This window comes from Macadamia integrifolia, chromosome 3, assembly GCF_013358625.1.
Source record: "Macadamia integrifolia cultivar HAES 741 chromosome 3, SCU_Mint_v3, whole genome shotgun sequence".
In the NCBI taxonomy this organism is placed as follows: domain Eukaryota; kingdom Viridiplantae; phylum Streptophyta; class Magnoliopsida; order Proteales; family Proteaceae; genus Macadamia; species Macadamia integrifolia.
In genome coordinates, this window is record NC_056559.1 from 11661062 (window position 1) to 11684385 (window position 23324).

The following is a 23324-nucleotide window of genomic DNA, read 5'->3' on the forward strand; positions in this document are numbered from 1 at the left end:
TTAATTTTTCTGCATCTTCCAATGGATTAGGCTACCAGCTCCATGGTAGAGGATACACTGTTACTTTGCTTGCATTAACTCTTTCCTTTTTGTGTGTCCCTAGAACCTTCAACAAAGAGGACTAGGCGAGTCTGTAGTGCACTCCAAGGGCTTGAAGCCCTCAGGCACACAGCCCAAGGCATGGACTTACAGTCCAAAGTGCTCCCAGCCATTAGATCTGCGCTACACACCGTGTCAACATAGGATCCCAATATGCCTAGGGTGCCTCCAAATTGAAGTTGTCTAGTGTTCGGTGGATTATTCAGCCAGCTACTTTCCTTATATAAACAATGCTGTATTTTCCCCCACCTACTAGAAGTTTTCCCTGTCCTTTTTCACTCGTATATAATTTCTTCTCCCCCCTCCCCAACCGACCCACCCCACCCAAAAAACAAAAAAAAGACCTGGTAATCGCAAAATACCTCGACACGGCCTCAACAGATTGAACAGGGAAGGGGGGGGGGGGAGGGGAAGAGAACATGAGGAAATTTGACATTACGCTGATGCAGAAAAATTGACTATAATTGACAGTCCAGTGATTGAACAGAATAAAAATAATTGAACAGCATTCAAAGGACCACCTGTCTATTAGAAATGAAACAACTGAACCTACAATTATTCAGGTATTACTCATGTGAAGGAAGGGGTTGAAGAAACAAACCCTGTAATAGAACTAGTCATTTGTTCACTGTCCAGTATTCAAGTGTTCAAGATATCGAGCAATTGAGATAAAAGAGTATAAAACCTGAATAAACAAAATAACTCTAACCCCTCATTCCCCTGGTTTGGATTGTCCCGCTCTTCTGAAACTCCTTCAAAACAGTCCAATTCCTTGTTTGACGTATACTTTTTTTTTGACAGAAGCCAATTACCTCTGCTACATACAAAACTGAGACCTCCAGTGCCATCAAAAAATGCCAATTGGAGAAGTCCAAAAATCAAGCCAATGAAACAAGTTGTAGCATCAACCACTGGCAATAATTTCGTGGATGGCATCACTGACAGCTTGATCTTCAGATCTAACTGCCAGCTTCATGGCAACCTGCTTGGGCCCATCAATCCCAAATGACAAACGGACAAGAACCTTCACATTGCCTATGTACACACCGGACAACAAACATGTGTGTGATCTTGAGTTGCTTGGGACGACTTCAGTGCCCTGCGTGGTACAAACATATAAAAAGCTTTTCAGCAGCCAAAACATTTTCCTTTTTTTTTTTTCACCTTTTCGGGAGGATCCATCAGTATCCCAACTACCTCTAAATGAATTGAAAAGAAAAAGATAAAAAATAAGAATAATTGCATGATTAGCAAGTTGGATAAAAGAAAACCAACATCACACAATTTCTACTTGGCTTCCTTTTCAACAGTCAAAAAAATAAGTGAAATCCAGCAGGCAACTCATGCATGTACTAACCCAAAAATTGGAACCATCTGGGAAATGCAACACCTCTTAAATGACCAATAGACCAAAAGCAGATATGCAGATTTCCTTCTAATTAATCCAACTTTTGAGCATTAGTAATTCTAAAGGTCCTACAAATGGATAATGATGTTTGATCTTGTCCAACCACCATCGTTTTGTCGTATGCTCCTTGTGTGTGTGTGTGTGGGGGGGGGGGGTCCTTTTTATTTAAGCATTGGAGAAGCAGATTAGTAGTTGGTTGTATGCAGGTGAAAATGGGTGTTCAACCAAGGTCTGCAACATGGACCCCAAGATGTTCACATATTATGCACATGAATATGCCAAAAATCCAAACTGTTATATGTTTTTATCACTATTATGATCTGATAACAAGACTTACCTCACAGGGCTGCAATCCGAGAATGTTGATGACAGCATTCACAGCCTCAGCCAGGCTCTCCCTTACCCCAAGGCCATACTCATCAACACGCTCATTATCTGGGCCCATGTTTTCCCATGCATTCCTAAAATTGGAGACCCCCACTTTCAATATATAATCTGCATTCACGACCTCAAGGTCCTCTAACTGATACTCATCTTCAACTCCATCTTCCTCTGCTTCACCAGTACTAGTATCAACCTGACAAAAGCCGACAGAAATTGGAACAATATGTATAGCGGTTTCAAAACCAAAATTGTACTCATCCAAAAGTTTCAAAAATAAATAAACAAAATTAAAGAAGCATTAATATACATGAAACATTTCAGACTGCCCACAAGGTACATTTTTCTGGAATTGGGACTTCCCAAACAAATGTCCTTCGTATCACCAAGATTTTTAGTTGACCCTAGAAACCTGGAAAAGCCATCTTCATGCTAGTTGTAACTTGTAATTACCAAATAGGAAAGATGGGCTAGTTAGTCCCACAAAGCCACATGTTCTAATAAACATCATAAAAGAAATTGCAAGAAGAAAAAAGAGAGGTTACTTTTCACAAGATATTGATTGATCTATAAGATTCTCAAGATTTTCTAATGCACAACAGCATATCACTGAGCAGAGTTTAACCAAATAACCAAGTCACAATTTGGTTACAAGAAGTCTAAGCTTTTCAGAAAGTTGGGTTCCAAATGCCTAACCATCAACTACTCTGTGCTTGTTGGTTTCATTTGGTGCAGGTCTACGAAAGAGTATAATATCTTGCTCAACCAAGATGCATATACATCTAAATTTACATAGAAAAATGAAATCCTACATGTCCCCTCTATCTCTATATTTAATCTCTCCTACGTTCCCTCCCTATCCCACTTTCCTTGGATTCTCTCCAAAAACTCTCCTCAATGTCTAATCTCCCTCTTAGGGTGAAACATCAAACCATGACCCCATGATTATGGTACAGATTCGCAATGGAGTTGAGGGCTTGAGCCTCCAACACCTAATCCATTGAAGGTTCAACCCACCTAATGAATATGGTGGGTTCTTTCATTAGTCACAAGTCCTTGATGGGTATAGTTTTACATGTTCATAATGAGGATGTCTCACTCTATGCTGCACTCTAAAGTCCATATAAGAATTACCACTAACAGCAATGCTGTCTTGTTAAATATGCACAGTGCAATTGCACATAAACCTGTGTAAACTCTTGAGCTGCAAAAGCTAACAAGAGGTTCTGATAGTGTTATCTTAACAAACCTACCATTTGAGCATATGAAGACCTGATGAGCTTCTCCCTTGCCAGATGGAAGGCACAACAATTACCCAAATGTCTATGAAACAATTGGATGGCTGAAAATATTAGGAAACATGCCAGTACATGAAAAGTTATAAGATTAAATTTGTCTAATTGTCTCTAAAATTTGACACATGGAAATCAAACTGTGCATTATCTATCTAATGGTCAGGCTGTCAATGGGTCAGATTCGAGTTGATCACACCTGATCCAACCCGAATCTGATTAGGAAATGAATCAATACATCAATCTAGTAATACGACATAACACTGACATAGTGATACGTTCTCTCTCTCTCTCCATCCCCTTTCTCTATCCCACCCACCAATAAAACATCACATGCATTTGCACGTGCATGTTTTGGAACAATGATAGAGGTTCAGTTTAGAATCTTAACAAAGGAATATAGTGATAAACTTCTCTAATTTTAAGCAAGGTTTCTATTTGAGTACCAAGTCAATGGAACTCCTAAACAAATTATAGAGTTTTAAGATAAGATTACTGGCAGCTCAGCATTTCTAAATAAGAAATAGATTAACGGAAGGGGTATTTTGGGCAGCAGACAAAAAACAAAATTTCAAGTTAATTAATTCAATTGTGAAAATGGGTCCTAAGAGAATTTTCTCGGACAAAATTATAAATATTATATACAGTTGGTCATATAATTGTGGGTATATAGATTTTTTTTTATCTAACTTTCTTTACTGGTATAAGGGATTAAATTATGTTAACCTCATGTATATGCTCTAGTACTGCAGCCGTAGCTAATGCTAGTACCACTGAGGCACCATTACGTCAACTCAATGCCTGCAGGCTGTTGGTTACAAGGGTCAATATGTCAGATTTTCTTTGTACATCAAGCTTCAGTTCGCTGTCTAATGAATGATTCAAAACAAGCTTAAGTGACTATCCATTTCCTTTCTTTCATCTTTGATGCAAAGCTAAGGGTAACCATTGAAGGAAGAAGAATCAAGCCCCTGAGGCCCATTGGTTTAAGTTATAACCAGCCCAGTCAAGTCCTATTCCAGTTTAAGATGTGTGTTTGGAGGATAAAGACCCGTGTAGCCGACCCCTTTTAGGGGGATGTTCACAAGAGGCTGCTCTGACTTTTGTGTGTTTTACTTCTTTTCACTTCTTTTATTTCTTCATTTTTCCTTTTACCTTCTACTGGCTTTTCTTCTCTTATTATATATGCTTCTGTCGGATCCATGTAACCAAACCCATTTAGTTGGAATGGTTATGGTTGCTGTTGTTTGGCTGCAGCGGTGAATCAGTTACAAGCTCCTAGGTGGTGATACCAAGTCTCCCTACCTTCTATCATCTTCCCTTTTCCTTTCTTCTGTCATACTGTTTCAGTCAAATTCCAGCAACCATCCTGTCTTTGTGGCCATCCTAAAGGTAATATCTCATCTCTTTTATGTCTTCATCTTATATCATTAATATATTATAATAAATCAAAATTCCCGCAGAATTCTATTCTGTTTTTCCCTCCTACAGTCCTACTGTTTTTATTTCTATCTTATTCTTACTGCTGCTTTGTCACACTGTTTCTGCCAATTCAACCATGAGATATGGCCCAAACTTTGACCAGTTATTCCCCTCTATAAGTACAATCCTCCAACCAGAAGTAGAGGTCCATCTGACCTCTGGTTTGAGAGTTATCCCTGTTTGTTTTCAGTTACTAAATTCTGTCTTTCTCGTTACTAATTCTGTTCATCATCAGGATTGGCTGATCCAACCGTTGGATCAAACTGATAATGTATGATCTGCAGGCTCTAGGCACTGTTCTATCTAATATTCAGCCCCATCCAAGTGTCATATGTTCAGTTATTAATTCAACCCTATCCAGGTCTGTTTTATTTAACTTTTACTCCCTGTGATTCTGTCATGTGCCTTTAATGTCCAACAGTCTGGCCTACAGGTTATGGTGCTTCATCAATCTTCTTTTATCTTTAATCTTTCTTTATTTTTTTTTCTTTGGAGGGGTGGGAAGTGACTGCAGCTGGGTAGATAGACAGGAGAATAGGTCTGAGGCCAGGTCTTGATATCAACATACCCTACCATACCAACTCTTTTCCCAGTATCCAACAGTAGCCTTGACTTTATTTCTTTGCAAAGATAGCACGACTCTTCAAGTATAACTGTACGCACACCATGACCAGCTGTACTGAAGCCCCATAGCTCAGTAGACAGATGCTTACCAACCAAAGCCCTTTTTTAATAGAGTGGGGAGGGGGAAAAGCAAATAGCTAAGCATCAGTTGTACCTCTTTGACAATAAATTTTAACATATTTGAGAACTTCCCCACGGCAGGGACTCCAACTGGCTTCTCAAACGCTACAAAAGTCTGACCTGGCGAATCATATGGTAGGGATCTTAAAGGCTTGGAAGCAACTTCAGAAAATTCCTCCGCTTCAGTGGCATCCACTAAAACAGTGACCTGGCAACAAATTAAAAACACAAAGTTGAATTGAAATGAACTACCAAGGATACGAAAAATTATCTGGGTAAAACTGGTAATTTACATTTTCCAGAAGTTGTTCCGGAATGGTGTTTGTGCAGTTGAACTGAAACACAACATTCCCATCATAAATGTGCTTTACAACATTAACTGCATATTCTGTCTCAGGTTCTGTCAGTTCCACAGGTGCTGATGACTGACGGGAAAAAAAAGAGAAGAGTTCAGCAATCTATAACAAATGAATCACCAAAATGCTTTACAAATTCTGGACATTAAAAAAAAAAAAAAAAGAACCTTGAAGAGCTGTCCAAAGCCTGACAACTCAGGGATGGATGATAGCAGTTTTTCATAAGCATCAACGGTTGACGTTGGAACAGCCGGAGGAGCATCCAAACCAGTAGGCTTTTTACCAGGAGCTTTCTTCTCAGCAAGAGGCTGTGACTTGACCTCCTTAGGTACAGCATCAATATCAAACGGTTCTTCCGAAGGCTCCTGTATCAACGTCATAAAAACAAGGTCATGAAGTTCCTTCAGTGCACCCACCCCCCCTTTTTAATTTCTTTTGGTAAGGATGATGGGATGAAAATAATCAGTATAGCACATACACTGTCCAGGAAAACTACTTACATAGTTCTTCAAACTTGTCTCCAAGTTGGCTAGTGGAACACCCAATGATCCAAAGAGGAAGTCTTTAACATCTTTGTCAGTTTCACCAACTGACCCATCACCTCCAAGTGTATTCAGATAGAGTGTCGCCCTGTCACGAACCTGTGTAAATATTGGCAGATAAAAATGATTAGCAATTGGAATGATTAAAAAAACAAGATTCGGTTATGCAGTCATGAAGTAGAGTAAACCCCCCACCCCGGGTGCAGGGGCCGTGTGACCAGGGAGCATTCATTTCCCCATGATAAAATTTCCAACCATGATAGAATATATAATGATACTTTTACGTAAGGGGAGGTGCATAACATCTATAAACAAGAGTAAAAGGCCATGTACACATTAGGGGAGAGGGGAGGAAGGAAGTGTTGTCACCTATCCCTAAATGAGGAGGGGAGTAGGCTGGACAAGCATCAATTAGACAAATTGAACCTAAAATTCTGTACATAACTAGTTTGAGATTTGATCCTGAAATGATTTATATAAACATAAAATTTTATCAAGCATATTAAAGATTTTTGAAGAGGAATGAAACAGGTTAAGTTCACTATTCACAATTTAAAGACATCAACGTTAACAAAGAAGTAAGCCTTATCCAAACTAAGCCTATTTAAAGACCTCAAGCATATTAAAAAATTTTGAAGAGGAAAATAGCTTCTATCAACTCGGACTCGTAAGGAAAGAAACATTTTAGGTATTTATTCCCTCACATTTCTACGAAACACAAATAACTAACAGAAAACTAGAGCACAATGAGCATATACATAAAAGAACAATGATGTTCAACTATCTCATATAAATCATAGAAGCCATTGACTCCAGCTCGATTCAGCTCAATTAACCCTTGAATAACTAGCAGAAAACTAGAGCACACCAATAAGCATATACATAAAAGAATAATGAGGTTCTACCATCTCATACAAATCATAGGAGCCATTGACTCCAGCTCGATTCAGCTCAATCAAGCCTTTTCCCAAAATAGGTAGGCTATATATCCGTGTAGCCAACCCCAATGGAGGTTATTGATTGAGGGATTTAAAATTACAGGAGCAACAACTGTGATAACCAGCCCAAGTGATAAAGCAGCAGAATAAAGTCACTAGACATCACCAGCAGAAATGGCCAATGAAGCATGTATCATTTTGCTACTTTCTGGAACAATGATGCAAACAAGAGAAACATGGTGAAAGAGATGCATTCGGATATATAACCTAACAATAGTCTCACTCTCAGCATAGTAGACGCTTGGAACCAACATAACCAGTCTGCATTCTCAAAAGTAAAACACAGAATTTCCAGAAGCCCAAATTATAGTATGGAGACACAACATCACTTAAATTTCCAAAGCATGTTTAGAATCAACCGACTTCAATAGTTAAAACTTAGTTTTCATGGATCACGAATTTAAAGGCAAGAAATTCTTCACATATTACAGTGAAACTCACCTCATCATCACTGTCAAAGAGGCAGCGTCTCAACAGAACAAATATTCGAGGCTGCAACAATTAGTCCAGAAAGAATCATAACCAAAATTAAGAAAGAAAATATTCAGTAGAAACTGATGAAGTGATATATTATGACATTACCTTCAACGAATCAACCACAGCACCAAACTTCGCTAATGTACTCACAGCATTAGCCCGAACAGTAGCATTCTCAAGAATCACACGATTATAAATGTACCTGATGTATTTGCTGGGATCAGATGTCTTGGGCCCCTCATTTCCTAGAAAATGAAGTATCTGGGAAAATACAGAGGAATACACAAACAGATAATAAACCACAGAAGACAAATTCAAACATCTCAATAAATTGAATTAGACAGATCTTATTGAGAAAATGTCCACCTGAGAAGACAGATAAGTGAATTCACAATCCTCAATAAATTCACAAAGATGAAACAATCCACTTTCTTTAGCATCCGGTATATCTCTTATTAGGATAACAATTGAGTCAACAATTGCCTTCTTATATTCAAAACCACCTTCTTCTCTGAGAATGTTGCTCAAAAAGTTCATCCTAGAAATAAACAGGGGAGGGAAAAATTAATCCAATCCAAATTTCAATGATTTGAGGCATACAATTTTTAAGAATGAAATCCAAGGTCACTCACAATGTTCGATACTTAAGCGGGAACTTAAGGCACAACGATCGAATGGCTTCCACAACAACAATCTTGAACTCATCGGCAATATCAGACATAAAGTTAGTTATCTGTTTCATCAGGCGATCTACACTTGACTCATTTCCTGTCTTCAAGAGAGTAGTGATAGCAAGTGTAGCAATGCTTCTGTTTTGATCTGATATTAAAGTTTCCATGTCTACATTGCAATTTGTAACTGCCATGGGATGAGTCATTGCAACCTGCACAAAATTGAAATTTTAAGAAAATTAAATAAATAAGCCATTAAAATAGGAGAAGCTGAATATAATGATCAAAGCTCAATCGTCGTGATAGCATGTCCATACTTAAACTGGAAACACCCAGTTTGGCTAATGGAAGCAAATTTTTTAGCTAAAACCGTAACCTCAGAGAGAGAGAGAGAGAGAGAGAGAAACAAACCATCTGAAGTTCTAGTTATTTTAACATTTAGGTATTTATTACCAAGCATTAAATGAGTATCACACTCACAAACTAATTGAGAAAAGCATATCACTAGCCAAATATAATGTCCACAAAACCACCCATTATAGCATTGCACCATTTTTCTACACATCAAGTAGTTCAAAGGACAACAATATGGCCCACCCATACATGTAGATTTCCCTTGCTTTTCCAACATCTTTTTTGTCCCTATTCTTCTAACAAAATTGAGTTTTCAGAATATTTTCAAAGCATTATTCTCACATGGGCTGATGCCAATCTTTTCTCCTTTTTTTTTCTTAATAATAAATGACCAGATGAAGATGTAGGCATATCTATGAAGTCTGTTTGCCAATAGATACTATCATGTGGCAGAAATAGCTGACAGTCTTTGCAATGCACATGATCTAGAGCACATACATACCACATAATGTAGAACTAGAATCACAAGTGATCCTAATCCCAGACAAGATCTGAAATTCTGGCTGAATAGAGAAGATGTCCTCCAATAGGCTTGGTTCTAGCTCTCAAACACTCTCACAGCAAACAAATAAAAGGAAAATAAGGAAAGAAAGAGAATGTGATCGAGGGTTGAGAAGGGGGAAGAACTAGTGAATGGGCATCTCACCCTCAGGTTTAGGCATCTTACCCAACTGCATCCAACAACACAACAGCATAAGCCATCTTTTTCTTTTATTATTATTATTAAATTCGTACTCCATGTTGTAGCCCCTTACAAACTTATATAACAGACTCAAAACCGACTCAAACACTAAAAACGAAAGGCCTAACACAATCCTTAACTAATTGGGAAACCTAAATTGACTAGGAAACTGAAATTACAAAGGAAATAGACTCAAAACAGGATTCTAACTAAGCTAATGAATTAAATCATGTTTCATACTTTCTACCCATATTTTAGGTCCATTAAAGTGGTCCATTACAAAGAAAACCCATGGAATCAAAAGCCCAACACATACATAACCCAACCCAAGCCTTATTTGCAATAAAATATGCCCATTAAGTGACTTATCTGCATCAATTCGCCCTCTCAAAAAAAAATCGTCCTCTATAGAATGTGAGGGTGATTATAGCATGGTGCACGTCCCCCTTTAAACCGTAGAAAAATTCAGGTAGCTCTTTGATAATAAGGATGTAGTCTAGAATGTGAGGAGCTCGATCTTTAAGATACTTTAATGGGATGACGAACTCCACATGCTCAACCATAAGGTCTTCAGATGTATCCATGGGCCGTCTCCTAACACATTCTCTACTTGCCCTTCTTCGATCATAGGCTCTTCAAGTCCTTTGTCCCTGTCATTCACAATCTCTCAATGGTTTCATCAACCATTACTTCAATCTCAAACCCTTAAGGATCTCCCACTTGGTTGTCCATAATCACCATAGTTGTTGTAACACTAATCTCCTTGGGTTCGATCTCTTTGTCCACCATTGTGACCATGTCGCTTTTGATTTCATCCACATGAATACCACTGATACGAAAATCAATGACCAACTCTTTCTCGACAATAGCAATCTTATGATATGTGGGTGGCTTTTGAAAATCTGGTGGAAGGAAGTACATTCTTCGTTCATGCTTATATAGGTACATGCCTTCCAGCTCATACTCCATCTCATCCCAAGTTCTAGGCTCACAACCTTGAGCTTGAAGTTTCCTTTCACGGATTCTCCATTGTACACAATCACTCATCTAGGAACAATCGTATTGAAGTCGTTGTGCCTTTGTCAGGTTGTAGGAATCAAAGTAGACGTACAATTCTTTTACCCATTCAAGGAAGATGTATGAAGAAAGTTTATCACGAAAATACGAAATTCACTCCTTGGTTTAACCTGGCAAAGCTCTAATACCAAATAATGTAGAACTATAATCACAAGTGATCCTAATCCCAGGCAGGGTCTAAAATTTTGGCTGAATAGAGAAGATGTCCTCCAACAGGCCTGGTTATAGCCCTTAAATACTCTCACAGCAAACAAATAAAAGGAAAATAAGGAAAGAGAATGTGATGGAGGGTTAAGAGGGGGGGAAGAAGAACTAGTGAATGGGCATCTCACCCAACTGCATCGCACAGCACAACAGCGTAAGCCCTCTTTTTTTTTATTAATAAATTCGTATTCCATGTTGTAGCCCCTTACAAACTTATATAGAATACTCAAAACTAACTCAAACACTAAAAAGGAAAGGTCTAACCCAATCCTTAACTAATTGGGAAACCTAAACTGACTAAAAAGCTGAAATAACAAAGGAAATAGACTCAAAACAAGACTCTAACTAAACTAATGAATTAAATCCCGTTTTCATACTTTCTACCCATAATTTAGGCCTATTAAAATAGCTCATTACAAAGAAAATCCATGAGATCAAAGGCCTAACAGATGCATAACCCAACCCAAGGCTTATTTGCAATTAAATAAGCCCATTAAGTGACTTATCTGCATCACCACACCCATGCGCAAATACCTACTGAGCTCACAAAACTCAACTATCATATCTTAATCCATACCAGGGAATGGGATGCAAGACAATTAGATCACCCTACAGGCAATTGGCCCAGAAATAGAAAATAGGGATGGAAAAAGGAAGATCCTAATCCAATGGTCGATATGGCACAGATCCGATCCTAGACCTAAGGAATCAGATTTAAAGGAGGATAATAGTAGAACTTAGTATCTAAAATACCAGATCTGGATAAGGGGTTAAATAGTGCACCCCCCCCCCTCGGTACAGGCTTCAACAGGAACCAAACAAGGATATATTGATACGGTAGAAACGTATGGTAAAATGCCCACCCGTAATAGTCTGTTATAGGGATTGACGACTTGAGTTATTGGGGAAATTGATAGGGCTGGATTGTATGGGAAAGAGAATGGACACTGATATAATTGGAAGATAAAGCAAGGGTTGCAAAGAGATAAAATAGGGAAGATAAATCTTAAGAATTAGATAATCTAAAACAAATGGTAGAACGGAGAGAGGAATGAGAAGCCTATCAATTAGAAGAGAAAGGAAGAAAAAGTAGGGAGAGAGAGCCAAGCCGCAAATTTTAGGCAACTACCAAAACAACCGGAGGACCAAATCTGGATTTATCAAATCCAATCGTAGGAGGTGTAAAGTAGAGAGAGAGAGAGAGAGAAGCCACAACCTTTAGGCAACAACCAAAGGACCAAATCCAATCGTAAGGGGTGTAAATCTATTTATAAGAAAAATAAAATAAAACAAATTACCACTAGATCTAAACTCTTATTGGCCCTATTATGACTGACAATAGGACAGGACTTTACTAAATCCTAACTTGTAGCCCCGGGCCCTGGCCTAACAATCATTCTCGCATGTAGCAACAGATCTCGACCATCCATAGGGAACCCCAAGACCACCCATCAAAAGGCCATTCTGTTTCCTTTTCGCTGAAACAACATTACAGTGCGGCTATTTATTATATAAGAAACAAAGATCAACACCTTTCCGTCAGATGAAGTAATATCATTATCAGTGTCTTATTGACAAATATACAAGAGTTTCAATACTGTTAATGAGATGATATACTAGCACATCAAAAGTCCCTAGCTTTGGACACAACAGCCCTTCACTTAATTACACAATGTTCTCAAGTTGCAAGGTATTGCACCAATGGTGGGAATGTTCTCAAGCGGGGGCAATGATGCAATGTAAACTATATTCCCTGGATATGGCAAGGACAAACTTCATTAAAATTTGCACTTTAAATGAAGAGTCAGACAAAGGTTAACGCTCCTATCTTGAAGAGTCCAGTAAACACAGGTTGTAAATGAATGAAGATAACATGTTCAAGCTATGAGAGGGCCTAGACAACCCCTAATTCCATAGAACATTGTTATCTTTCTATTAAACAGTAAGCACTCTAGCCAAGTTTAAATAGTTTGAACTCAACCAAGTCAGACTCTCCAATAGCCAAAACAACACACAATCTGCAACCCACTTGAAGACCCTAAAATCGAATGTCAAAGGCAATAAACCACGGGAAATTAGATGAAAGTCCAACAACAAAAAGAAGTCCACCAAATAATCTTCAGGGAAGACCTCAAAATTACATATGAAAGTTGGATATACATTTCCTTTTTGAACAATTTCTAGAACACAGCATATTTTGAACCCCAAACCCATTCATAGATATCAAAAGTTCCTAAGAATAATCCAAAATCAAGTCAAAGGGGGGGGGGAATTGGGAAAGAAATGCAGAACACATTGGTGAAATATTTATGGCCTATAGAGATTGAGGAGAAGAATTGATTAAGAAACCTTATTAAGGGTGCGAACAGCAGCAAAACGAAGCACTGGTTTGGATGAACTCAAGAATAGTTGTAGAACTGTAATAGCAGGAGTAAGTTCTCGACTGGTGACACCACTCAGCTCTGTTATTGCCCTAGCAGCTTCAAAAATCACCATTTCAGCTTTGTGTCGAAGACAACTATCAAGATAATCATAAAACGGACGCTCTCCAGTCTGAGTGTTCTGGCCCGACTCCCTTATTACCTGCACCAGCATTTGTTGCAGAATGATTGATAATTCTAACAATAAAATCAATTACTCATTGCAATTTTTTGATAGATTCCTCGCGACATAGAAAGCACAATACAATTTTAGCAAAGAGGAGCACCTGACTAGTATAACGAATCAAGAGGCACTGAGCCAGAGGTGAGCGAACTGATCCTCTTGTTAAGCTTGTAACTAGCTTGCTAACAGCTAATCGATCATTTTGCCGTATCTGCAAGTTAACAATTCACACAGATAATTAACATTTTAACAATTTCTGAATACAAAATGCAAATCAGAAACTTTTTTACAATACATTAGTACTGATGACTCCACACAACGAACCCTCCAAAAGATCTGAGATGTCAACCCCACAAACTTGTAAATCTCAAAAATCATGAAACTCATGCAAAAGAGAAATATCTGTGCTTAACTCAGGCCCTGGCCATGCCCATCACAAGAGAGAGGAGGACCACAACCATAAGAAGGGACTTCTGCAAGTACTTGACTTCTGCAAGTACTTACAGCCAATAAAATTGTTATTTATGGTGATGGTTATATTTGTCGTATTTCCAAACCAGAGTATTGACTCATATTTTTAAATAAATTTACCTTTACTCAAAAAAAGAATCCATTGCTTTCCAAAATTTTACCAATATTCCATACAAATTGAAAATTTTATGCCATTTCAATCTCTAAAATAATTAACCGCTTCTGCACAACAGAAATATCAACTCAAGCACACATAGAAAACTAAGACTACAAACAAAAACCCAGGAAAAAACTAGTAGATGAATTATGAAAGGTCTACAAAAGGTGGCTAAAATCCTAAGACACCATCAAGTACATAAAGCTGAACTTAAAGGAGGCCCCTGCATCAAGGAAATGATGAGAGGTGTCCAAGGAAGTGCCTCACTGTCAACAAGAAATCTAATCAATGAATTAACAGAAAATATAGTCTGGATTTTATGTGTTAAATTAAGATAGATGCTAGTCAAGCTTCCTGTATGATCTAGTTAACTGTTGTCTTACATTATTACTCAATTATACCAATAAGAAGAGTGAATCCTATAGAAAGGAGCTCAAAATACAATCAAACAAGAAGAAAGCAAATGACAATAATTTGAAAAATAACAAAGTAAATCTAAGGAGGAAGAAAATAACAAAAATAGGAAGAAAAAAATTGAACCAAAACACAACAAAAAGGAAAGTATCAGAAAAAAAAAATGTTGCAGAAATATGCTACTATTTTTTTTTGGGGGGGGGGGGGGGGTGTTAGAAATAGGGTAATTTACAATGCCACCCCCTGGAGAATACCAATATTAGAGGGACACCCCCTCTCTTTCACCAAATTGGATTTGGACCCCTTGCCGTCAGTTTATGTTAAGTGATGTTGTGAAATAACAATTTTGCCCTTATGAGTAAAACACCAGTATTATACTATTCCAAAAATACCCTTTAATCACCCTTGTCACTTATCACACTCTCTCCCTCGTTCCTTTTCCGTACCTCAACCTGTGAGTCTGGCGAGATCCATAGTACCCGAGTTGCTGTCGCCGACAAGTTGTGCTCATTTCGTCGATGGCGAGTGGTGCTGCCTCTGATGGTGCCCGTGCAAGTCTCCATCTCCGGTATTTGGATCAAAATAAAGGATTTCACCGAACTCAGTTTCATCTTCTTCCTCCTCCCATTCCTATTCATGGCCATGACTGTTTCATAACCTTTACCTCTCTGCGACCTCTCTGATTCAGGTCCAATGAGGTCGGATCTGTCGGTGGCGGACATGGAGGCAAAGGCCGTGCAAACATGGAGGCAGAGGCGGAGGCGGCAGCGGTGGAGAAACAGGAGGTGAGGGAGAAGGTTTGGCGCCCGGCATCGGTGACAGCGGCGAACAGCACATGGTGGTGATGGCAGCGGCATCGGCGACGGAACTCTCTCTCTACATTGGAGGTTCAACAGCGGCATCTCCAGAACCGCTGTCGCTGACGCCGCTGCCCCCACTGCCGTGATCTCTGTCTTGATTCTCTCTTGATTCTAGTTTTTTAATTTATTATTATTTTTCATATATTTTCTGCTCTATACAGTGATCTAGGTGTTCAGATAATGCATTCCGTTGCCGATGCTGCTGTTGTCACCACCGTGAGTTCGTGCAGGTTTGGCGCCCGGCATCGGTGACAGCCGTGAACAGCACGAACTCATGGTGGTGACGGCAGCGGCATCGACGATGGAACTTCTCTCTACATCGGAGGTTCGATAGCGGCATCTCCCGAACCGCTGTCGCCGACGCCGACGCCGACGCCGACGCCTCTGCCCCCACCGCTGTGATCACTGTCTTGATTCTCTCTTGATTCTGGTTTTTTTTATTTATTATTATTTTTATATATTTTCTGCTCTATACGGTGATCTGGGTGTTCAGATAATGCATTCTGTTTGCCGATGCCGCTGTTGTCACCACCGTGAGTTCGTGCTGATCGTCGCTGTCACCGATGCCGCTGCCCGCCACCGCTGTGAGTTTGTGATGATCGTTGCTATCACCGACGCCGCTGCCCACCACCGCTGTGAGTTTGTGCTGATCGCCACTGTCACCGATGCCGCTGCCCCCACCGCCGTGATCACTGGTGCTTGATTTGGGAGAACGGTATAGGAACTATTGATTTGAGGATGAGACTCATTACATGGGCATTTTAGGGACTTCACATCTAGTAAGGGCATTTTCGTATTTCAAATAAAATATAATAGCTGACATCAGCATAAAAGGTATATTCCTTAACTGAGACTGACGGTAGGGGGTCTGAGTCTAATTTGGTGAAAGAGAGGGGGTGTTCCTATAATACTGGTATTCTCCAGGGGGTGGCGCTGTAAATTACCCTTAGAAATATGCTACTACTGAAGCTAGACAAAAGAAACAATAAATAAAACCATCAGATCCATACGCTATACATGGCCCATATGCTACATTTTTCACAGTGAAATCCGGCACAAAATAACTGGAACATATTTGGGCAAACTCGCTACTTCCTAATGCTATGCACTGAACCACCAAAATAAAAAGCTTCTTCCCATCAAGCAATTTATAGTTTATACAGACACACAAGCCAATTGCTTGAATAAACAAACAATTGAACCACAGACAATGTCATCATGTTCTTTGAAGCATCAATTGAAGGATTTCAATTTTCAAACCAATAACCCACATGATGNGGGGGGGGGGGGGAAGAAGAACTAGTGAATGGGCATCTCACCCAACTGCATCCCACAGCTCAACAGCGTAAGCCATTTTTTTTTATTATTAATAAATTCGTATTCCATGTTGTAGCCCCTTACAAACTTATATAGAATACTCAAAACTGACTCAAACACTAAAAAGGAAAGGTCTAACCCAATCCTTAACTAATTGGGAAACCTAAACTGACTAAAAAGCTGAAATAACAAAGGAACTAGACTCAAAACAGGACTCTAACTAAACTACTGAATTAAATCCCGTTTTCATACTTTCTACCCATATTTTAGGCCTATTAAAATAGCTCATTACAAAGAAAATCCATAAAATCAAAGGCCTAACAAACACATAACCCAACTCAAGGCTTATTTGCAATAAAATAAGCCCATTAAGTGACTTATCTGCATCACCACACACATGCGCAAATATCTACTGAGCTCACAAAACTTAACTATCATATCTTAATCCATACCAGGGAATGGGATGCAAGACAATTAGATCAGCCTACAGGAAATTGGCCCAGAAATAGAAAATAGGGATGGAAAAAGGAAGATCCTAATCCAATGGTCGATATGGCACAGATCCGATCCTAGACCTAAGGAATCAGATTTAAAGGAGGATAATAGTAGAACTTAGTATCTAAAATACCAGATCTGGATAAGGGGTTAAATAGTGCACCCCCCCCCTCGGTACAGGCTTCAACAGGAACCAAACAAGGATATATTGATACGGTAGAAACGTATGGTAAAATGCCCACCCGTAATAGTCTGTTATAGGGATTGACGACTTGAGTTATTGGGGAAATTGATAGGGCTGGATTGTATGGGAAAGAGAATGGACACTGATATAATTGGAAGATAAAGCAAGGGTTGCAAAGAGATAAAATAGGGAAGATAAATCTTAAGAATTAGATAATCTAAAACAAATGGTAGAACGGAGAGAGGAATGAGAAGCCTATCAATTAGAAGAGAAAGGAAGAAAAAGTAGGGAGAGAGAGCCAAGCCGCAAATTTTAGGCAACTACCAAAACAACCGGAGGACCAAATCTGGATTTATCAAATCCAATCGTAGGAGGTGTAAAGTAGAGAGAGAGAGAGAGAGAAGCCACAACCTTTAGGCAACAACCAAAGGACCAAATCCAATCGTAAGGGGTGTAAATCTATTTATAAGAAAAATAAAATAAAACAAATTACCACTAGATCTAAACTCTTATTGGCCCTATTATGACTGACAATAGGACAGGACTTTACTAAATCCTAACTTGTAGCCCCGGGCCCTGGCCTAACAATCATTCTCGCATGTAGCAACAGATCTCGACCATCCATAGGGAACCCCAAGACCACCCATCAAAAGGCCATTCTGTTTCCTTTTCGCTGAAACAACATTACAGTGCGGCTATTTATTATATAAGAAACAAAGATCAACACCTTTCCGTCAGATGAAGTAATATCATTATCAGTGTCTTATTGACAAATATACAAGAGTTTCAATACTGTTAATGAGATGATATACTAGCACATCAAAAGTCCCTAGCTTTGGACACAACAGCCCTTCACTTAATTACACAATGTTCTCAAGTTGCAAGGTATTGCACCAATGGTGGGAATGTTCTCAAGCGGGGGCAATGATGCAATGTAAACTATATTCCCTGGATATGGCAAGGACAAACTTCATTAAAATTTGCACTTTAAATGAAGAGTCAGACAAAGGTTAACGCTCCTATCTTGAAGAGTCCAGTAAACACAGGTTGTAAATGAATGAAGATAACATGTTCAAGCTATGAGAGGGCCTAGACAACCCCTAATTCCATAGAACATTGTTATCTTTCTATTAAACAGTAAGCACTCTAGCCAAGTTTAAATAGTTTGAACTCAACCAAGTCAGACTCTCCAATAGCCAAAACAACACACAATCTGCAACCCACTTGAAGACCCTAAAATCGAATGTCAAAGGCAATAAACCACGGGAAATTAGATGAAAGTCCAACAACAAAAAGAAGTCCACCAAATAATCTTCAGGGAAGACCTCAAAATTACATATGAAAGTTGGATATACATTTCCTTTTTGAACAATTTCTAGAACAGCATATTTTGAACCCCAAACCCATTCATAGATATCAAAAGTTCCTAAGAATAATCCAAAATCAAGTCAAAGGGGGGGGGGAATTGGGAAAGAAATGCAGAACACATTGGTGAAATATTTATGGCCTATAGAGATTGAGGAGAAGAATTGATTAAGAAACCTTATTAAGGGTGCGAACAGCAGCAAAACGAAGCACTGGTTTGGATGAACTCAAGAATAGTTGTAGAACTGTAATAGCAGGAGTAAGTTCTCGACTGGTGACACCACTCAGCTCTGTTATTGCCCTAGCAGCTTCAAAAATCACCATTTCAGCTTTGTGTCGAAGACAACTATCAAGATAATCATAAAACGGACGCTCTCCAGTCTGAGTGTTCTGGCCCGACTCCCTTATTACCTGCACCAGCATTTGTTGCAGAATGATTGATAATTCTAACAATAAAATCAATTACTCATTGCAATTTTTTGATAGATTCCTCGCGACATAGAAAGCACAATACAATTTTAGCAAAGAGGAGCACCTGACTAGTATAACGAATCAAGAGGCACTGAGCCAGAGGTGAGCGAACTGATCCTCTTGTTAAGCTTGTAACTAGCTTGCTAACAGCTAATCGATCATTTTGCCGTATCTGCAAGTTAACAATTCACACAGATAATTAACATTTTAACAATTTCTGAATACAAAATGCAAATCAGAAACTGTTTTACAATACATTAGTACTGATGACTCCACACAACGAACCCTCCAAAAGATCTGAGGTGTCAACCCCACAAACTTGTAAATCTCAAAAATCCTGAAACTCATGCAAAAGAGAGATATCTGTGCTTAACTCAGGCCCTGGCCATGCCCATCACAAGAGATAGGAGGACCACAACCATAAGAAGGGACTTCTGCAAGTACTTGACTTCTGCAAGTACTTACAGCCAATAAAATTGTTATTTATGGTGATGGTTATATTTGTCGTATTTCCAAACCAGAGTATTGACTCATATTTTAAAATAAATTTACCTTTACTCAAAAAAAGAATCCATTGCTTTCCAAAATTTTACCAATATTCCATACAAATTGAAAATTTTATGCCATTTCAATCTCTAAAATAATTAACCGCTCTGCACAACAGAAATATCAACTCTAGCACACATAGAAAACTAAGACTACAAACAAAAACCCAGGAAAAAAACTAGTAGATGAATTATGAAAGGTCTACAAAAGGTGGCTAAAATCCTAAGACACCATCAAGTACATAAAGCTGAACTTAAAGGAGGCCCCTGCATCAAGGAAATGATGAGAGGTGTCCAAGGAAGTGCCTCACTGTCAACAAGAAATCTAATCAATGAATTAACGGAAAATATAGTCTGGATTTTATGTGTCAAATTAAGATAGAAGCTAGTCAAGCTTCCTGTATGATCTAGTTAACTGTTGTCTTACATTATTACTCAATTATACCAATAAGAAGAGCGAATCCTATAGAAAGAAGCTCAAAATACAATCAAACAAGAAGAAAGCAAATGACAATAATTTGAAAAATAACAAAGTAAATCTGAGGAAGAAAATAACAAAAATAGGAAGAAAAAAATTGAACCAAAACACAACAAAAAGGAAAGTATCAGAAAAAAAAAATGTTGCAGAAATATGCTACTTTTTTTTTTTTGGGGGGGGGGGGGGGTTTAGAAATATGCTACTACTGAAGCTAGACAAAAGAAACAATAAATAAAACCATCAGATCCATACGCTATACATGGCCCATATGCTACATTTTTCACAGTGAAATCCGGCACAAAATAACTGGAACACATTTGAGCAAACTCACTACTTCCTAATGCTATGCACTCAACCACCAAAATAAAAAGCTTCTTCCCATCAAGCAATTTAGAGTTTATACAGACACAAAAGCCAATTGCTTGAATAAACAAACAATTGAACCACAGACAATGTCATCATGTTCTTTGAAGCATCAATTGAAGGATTTCAATTTTCAAACCAATAACCCACATGATGATCTCTATTAAAAAAAAAAAGAATGATGGAGAAAAGAATACAACCTACCTGGTGGAGAAGAGCTAGAGCATGGAATTGTACAAGAGCAGCCCTTGATTGAACAGCTTCCTGCACCTCATTACTCCACCGTTTGACAATCTCCGGGTTTGTCTGTTTGAATAATCATATTGAGAAGATAAACCCTATAACTATATAAATATAACCTATACCTAGAAACCACGTATTACCTGAAGTAAGTGAATTCCACTAACAAGAGCAGCACTGGCAACAACAGGATTCTTGTCAACAATTGCTTGCTTCAGGTATCTTTCTATTTGTGTAAGAAGAGTACCATCAGTAATTCTACAAAGAACCCGGATGGCATTGGCCCTATACATATCAGACTTGCTATTCATATCCTTCATCAGTGAGCTCGTGACAATAATAACCTTTGCCAAAGAACATTACAAGTCAGCTTCTAATTTTACACAGAAAAAATATGTATGAAGAAAAGAAAATTTGACCAACCTCATCAGCCGAGGGGGAAAGCTCCTTGATTATCAGATAAACCATTCTTCTCAGACCTATATCCTTAGACTGGAAAAGCTTCGTGACAGCAAAGAATACTTCTGTTGCCTCAATCTATTAATTACATAAAAACCTCTAAATCATGAAAAATAGATCACAGCCATTTAGCTAGGCCAAACAGCAACCAATAAAGAAATGCAATTGAAAAGATACCCATATATAGAAATCTGACCTTCGTGAAAGTTTCTCCTTGGTTAAGTAAATAGAGGAGTTTTGTTATAACCTGGTGCAGAGAAAACATAGCAAAATGTGATAAACTCAATCCATAAAAAATGAAACGGAAGAAAAAGAGAGGCAAAATATAGCAAAATCTGATAAATTAAATCCATAAAAATAAATAAATAAATAATGAGAAAAATATATGAGAGGCACATTAATAACTGAATAACATAAAGCAATAACTAATTATGAACCAAAAAAAAAAAACCTGTGAGCATCTCCTGGGATCAAGTTGAGGATCGTTGAAAACCCTAGCTTCTTGAAGGACAGCACCCTTCTCAATCCCAGTAAATGGAGAGTATTCCGCTGATAATAAATCAAACAAATTCAATGTTAGAAAACTATCTTCTGAAGCATGAGATTGACCTGTAATTACTCCAAGCAACATAATTATAAACTCGCGCCAAAAACAACGAAAAAAATTAGAACATCATGTCTACAACCACCTGCATTGCAATCAAACAGGACAACGTAACTAAACTAAAACATCTGTGACTTTGTAAAATAAGAATTATCACTAAATCTAGTAACAAATAAACATGATCCTCTTCGAAGTATATGTATTTCATCGGTTCAAAATTATCCTTAACGAAAACAAAAGACAAAAGAACAAAAAGGACAGATCCACAAGTAAAACCGCGGATCTAAGAGCTTATAACAGAAAAACCGAAAAATTCAACCTCAATTGCCATTGAAAATTCATCACAATGTGAATAAACTACGGATCGACATTGGAAACTCAACACACAAAATCTAAATCAACGTGCAGGATTTTGAAAATTGAGATTCCACAGGCCTTACCTTCATCGTCTCGATCATCATCTTTCTTAGCAAGAGGTTGAGCCATGACGAAATCAAAAGAATTTTGCACAGATCTGTGAGACTCCGTTGGTAATGAAACGGGGGAAGTGCTGAAGAACCTTTGTTGCTCGCTCAGCAAGTGGAAGTCGAGGAGGGTTGGAAGACGAATTAATCCTTATTTTAATTTCTAAAATAAAAATGATTTAGTCCGTATGGGTGCATCGTTGGATTTCTCTAAAATTCCATCAGTCGGTGAAAACCTTACGAAGACGTAAACAGAACGCATGCGGTTCTGTCGGGGAACGACAATTCTCGTAGGGCCCACACACATAGAGGAAAAGTTGAAACCGTTGATTGAGAACTTTCGGTTGAAATCGTCTGCAATTCCGATCTCGTACAATTTCGTGTAATACCACCTTCAGGGGGTGACATGTGTATTGATACCAATACAATGATCCAGATCTGGTACAACTAATAAAACATTAAATCAGTAAAAAGGCATTTAAATCAGATCTGGACCATTGCATTGGTATCAATACACGTGTCACCTTCTGAATGTGGTATTTCACGGAATTGTACGAGATCGGAATTGCAGACGATTTTTTTCCGCTTTCCTGCCTTTGAATTTCCAAAGAACTGGTTGTAATGGCCTCATGATCCACAAAACGAATGGTTTAGATTAATCATCTCACGGCCCAGTCCAATTTTTAAAAACTGAAATCGGGATATGGATTGGGTTTGGGATCGGAACGAAATCTGTAAGACTCAATCCAGATGGGTAGGAATTGGCTTTAAAAACACCCAAGCCTTGGTTTTCATACAGAACTGGCCCGAGTCGGATCAGTGTCCACCGATCCAATTTTTAAATCCATGTCCAAGTATTACTTGGTTCATGAGGGCCCGTTTGATTTTGTTTTTATAAATGGTTTTTTTCGATTTTTTGTGCTTAAAAACGGAAAAACATCCCAAAAATTGTTTGATTTTTCTGTTTCGTTTCACTTGTTTTTTGAAATATAAATTGAAATTTATG

At 38.4% G+C, this 23324-nt stretch overlaps 1 protein-coding gene across 2 annotated transcripts; it reads right to left on the minus strand.

Annotated features, from left to right (window-relative positions):
* Positions 1-540: 540 nt before the first annotated feature.
* Positions 541-22489, minus strand: LOC122073765 (coatomer subunit gamma-2). 2 transcript variants are annotated; one of them, XM_042638393.1, is made up of 18 exons: positions 22295-22489; positions 21702-21799; positions 21447-21497; positions 21215-21328; positions 20935-21135; positions 20756-20857; positions 19230-19337; positions 18872-19105; positions 8412-8662; positions 8146-8317; positions 7885-8040; positions 7744-7794; positions 6263-6403; positions 5930-6127; positions 5700-5831; positions 5441-5614; positions 1845-2084; positions 541-1198 (listed from the first exon to the last, which is right to left on the minus strand). In XM_042638393.1, the coding sequence occupies exons 1-18, from the start codon at positions 22338-22340 to the stop codon at positions 1004-1006; spliced, it is 2664 nt and encodes an 887-aa protein (XP_042494327.1). In that variant the 5' UTR covers positions 22341-22489; the 3' UTR covers positions 541-1003. The 2 variants fall into 2 exon arrangements, with proteins under 2 accessions (XP_042494327.1, XP_042494326.1); XM_042638392.1 differs by lacking the exons at positions 18872-19105; positions 19230-19337; positions 20756-20857; ... (3 more) ...; positions 21702-21799; positions 22295-22489 and adding exons at positions 13177-13410; positions 13535-13666.
* Between the last annotated feature and the right edge of the window lie 835 nt (positions 22490-23324).

Excerpts from the sequence above, each read along its gene's own strand:
- LOC122073765 (XM_042638393.1), bottom strand. The coding sequence starts at position 22,340 with ATGGCTCAACCTCTTGCTAAGAAAGATGATGATCGAGACGATGAAG. Across the intron at positions 8,318-8,411 it reads CCGCTTAAGTATCGAACATT|GATGAACTTTTTGAGCAACA; the intron begins GTGAGTGACCTT and ends GTTTATTTCTAG. Across the intron at positions 5,832-5,929 it reads GCTTTGGACAGCTCTTCAAG|TCATCAGCACCTGTGGAACT; the intron begins GTTCTTTTTTTT and ends TTTTCCCGTCAG.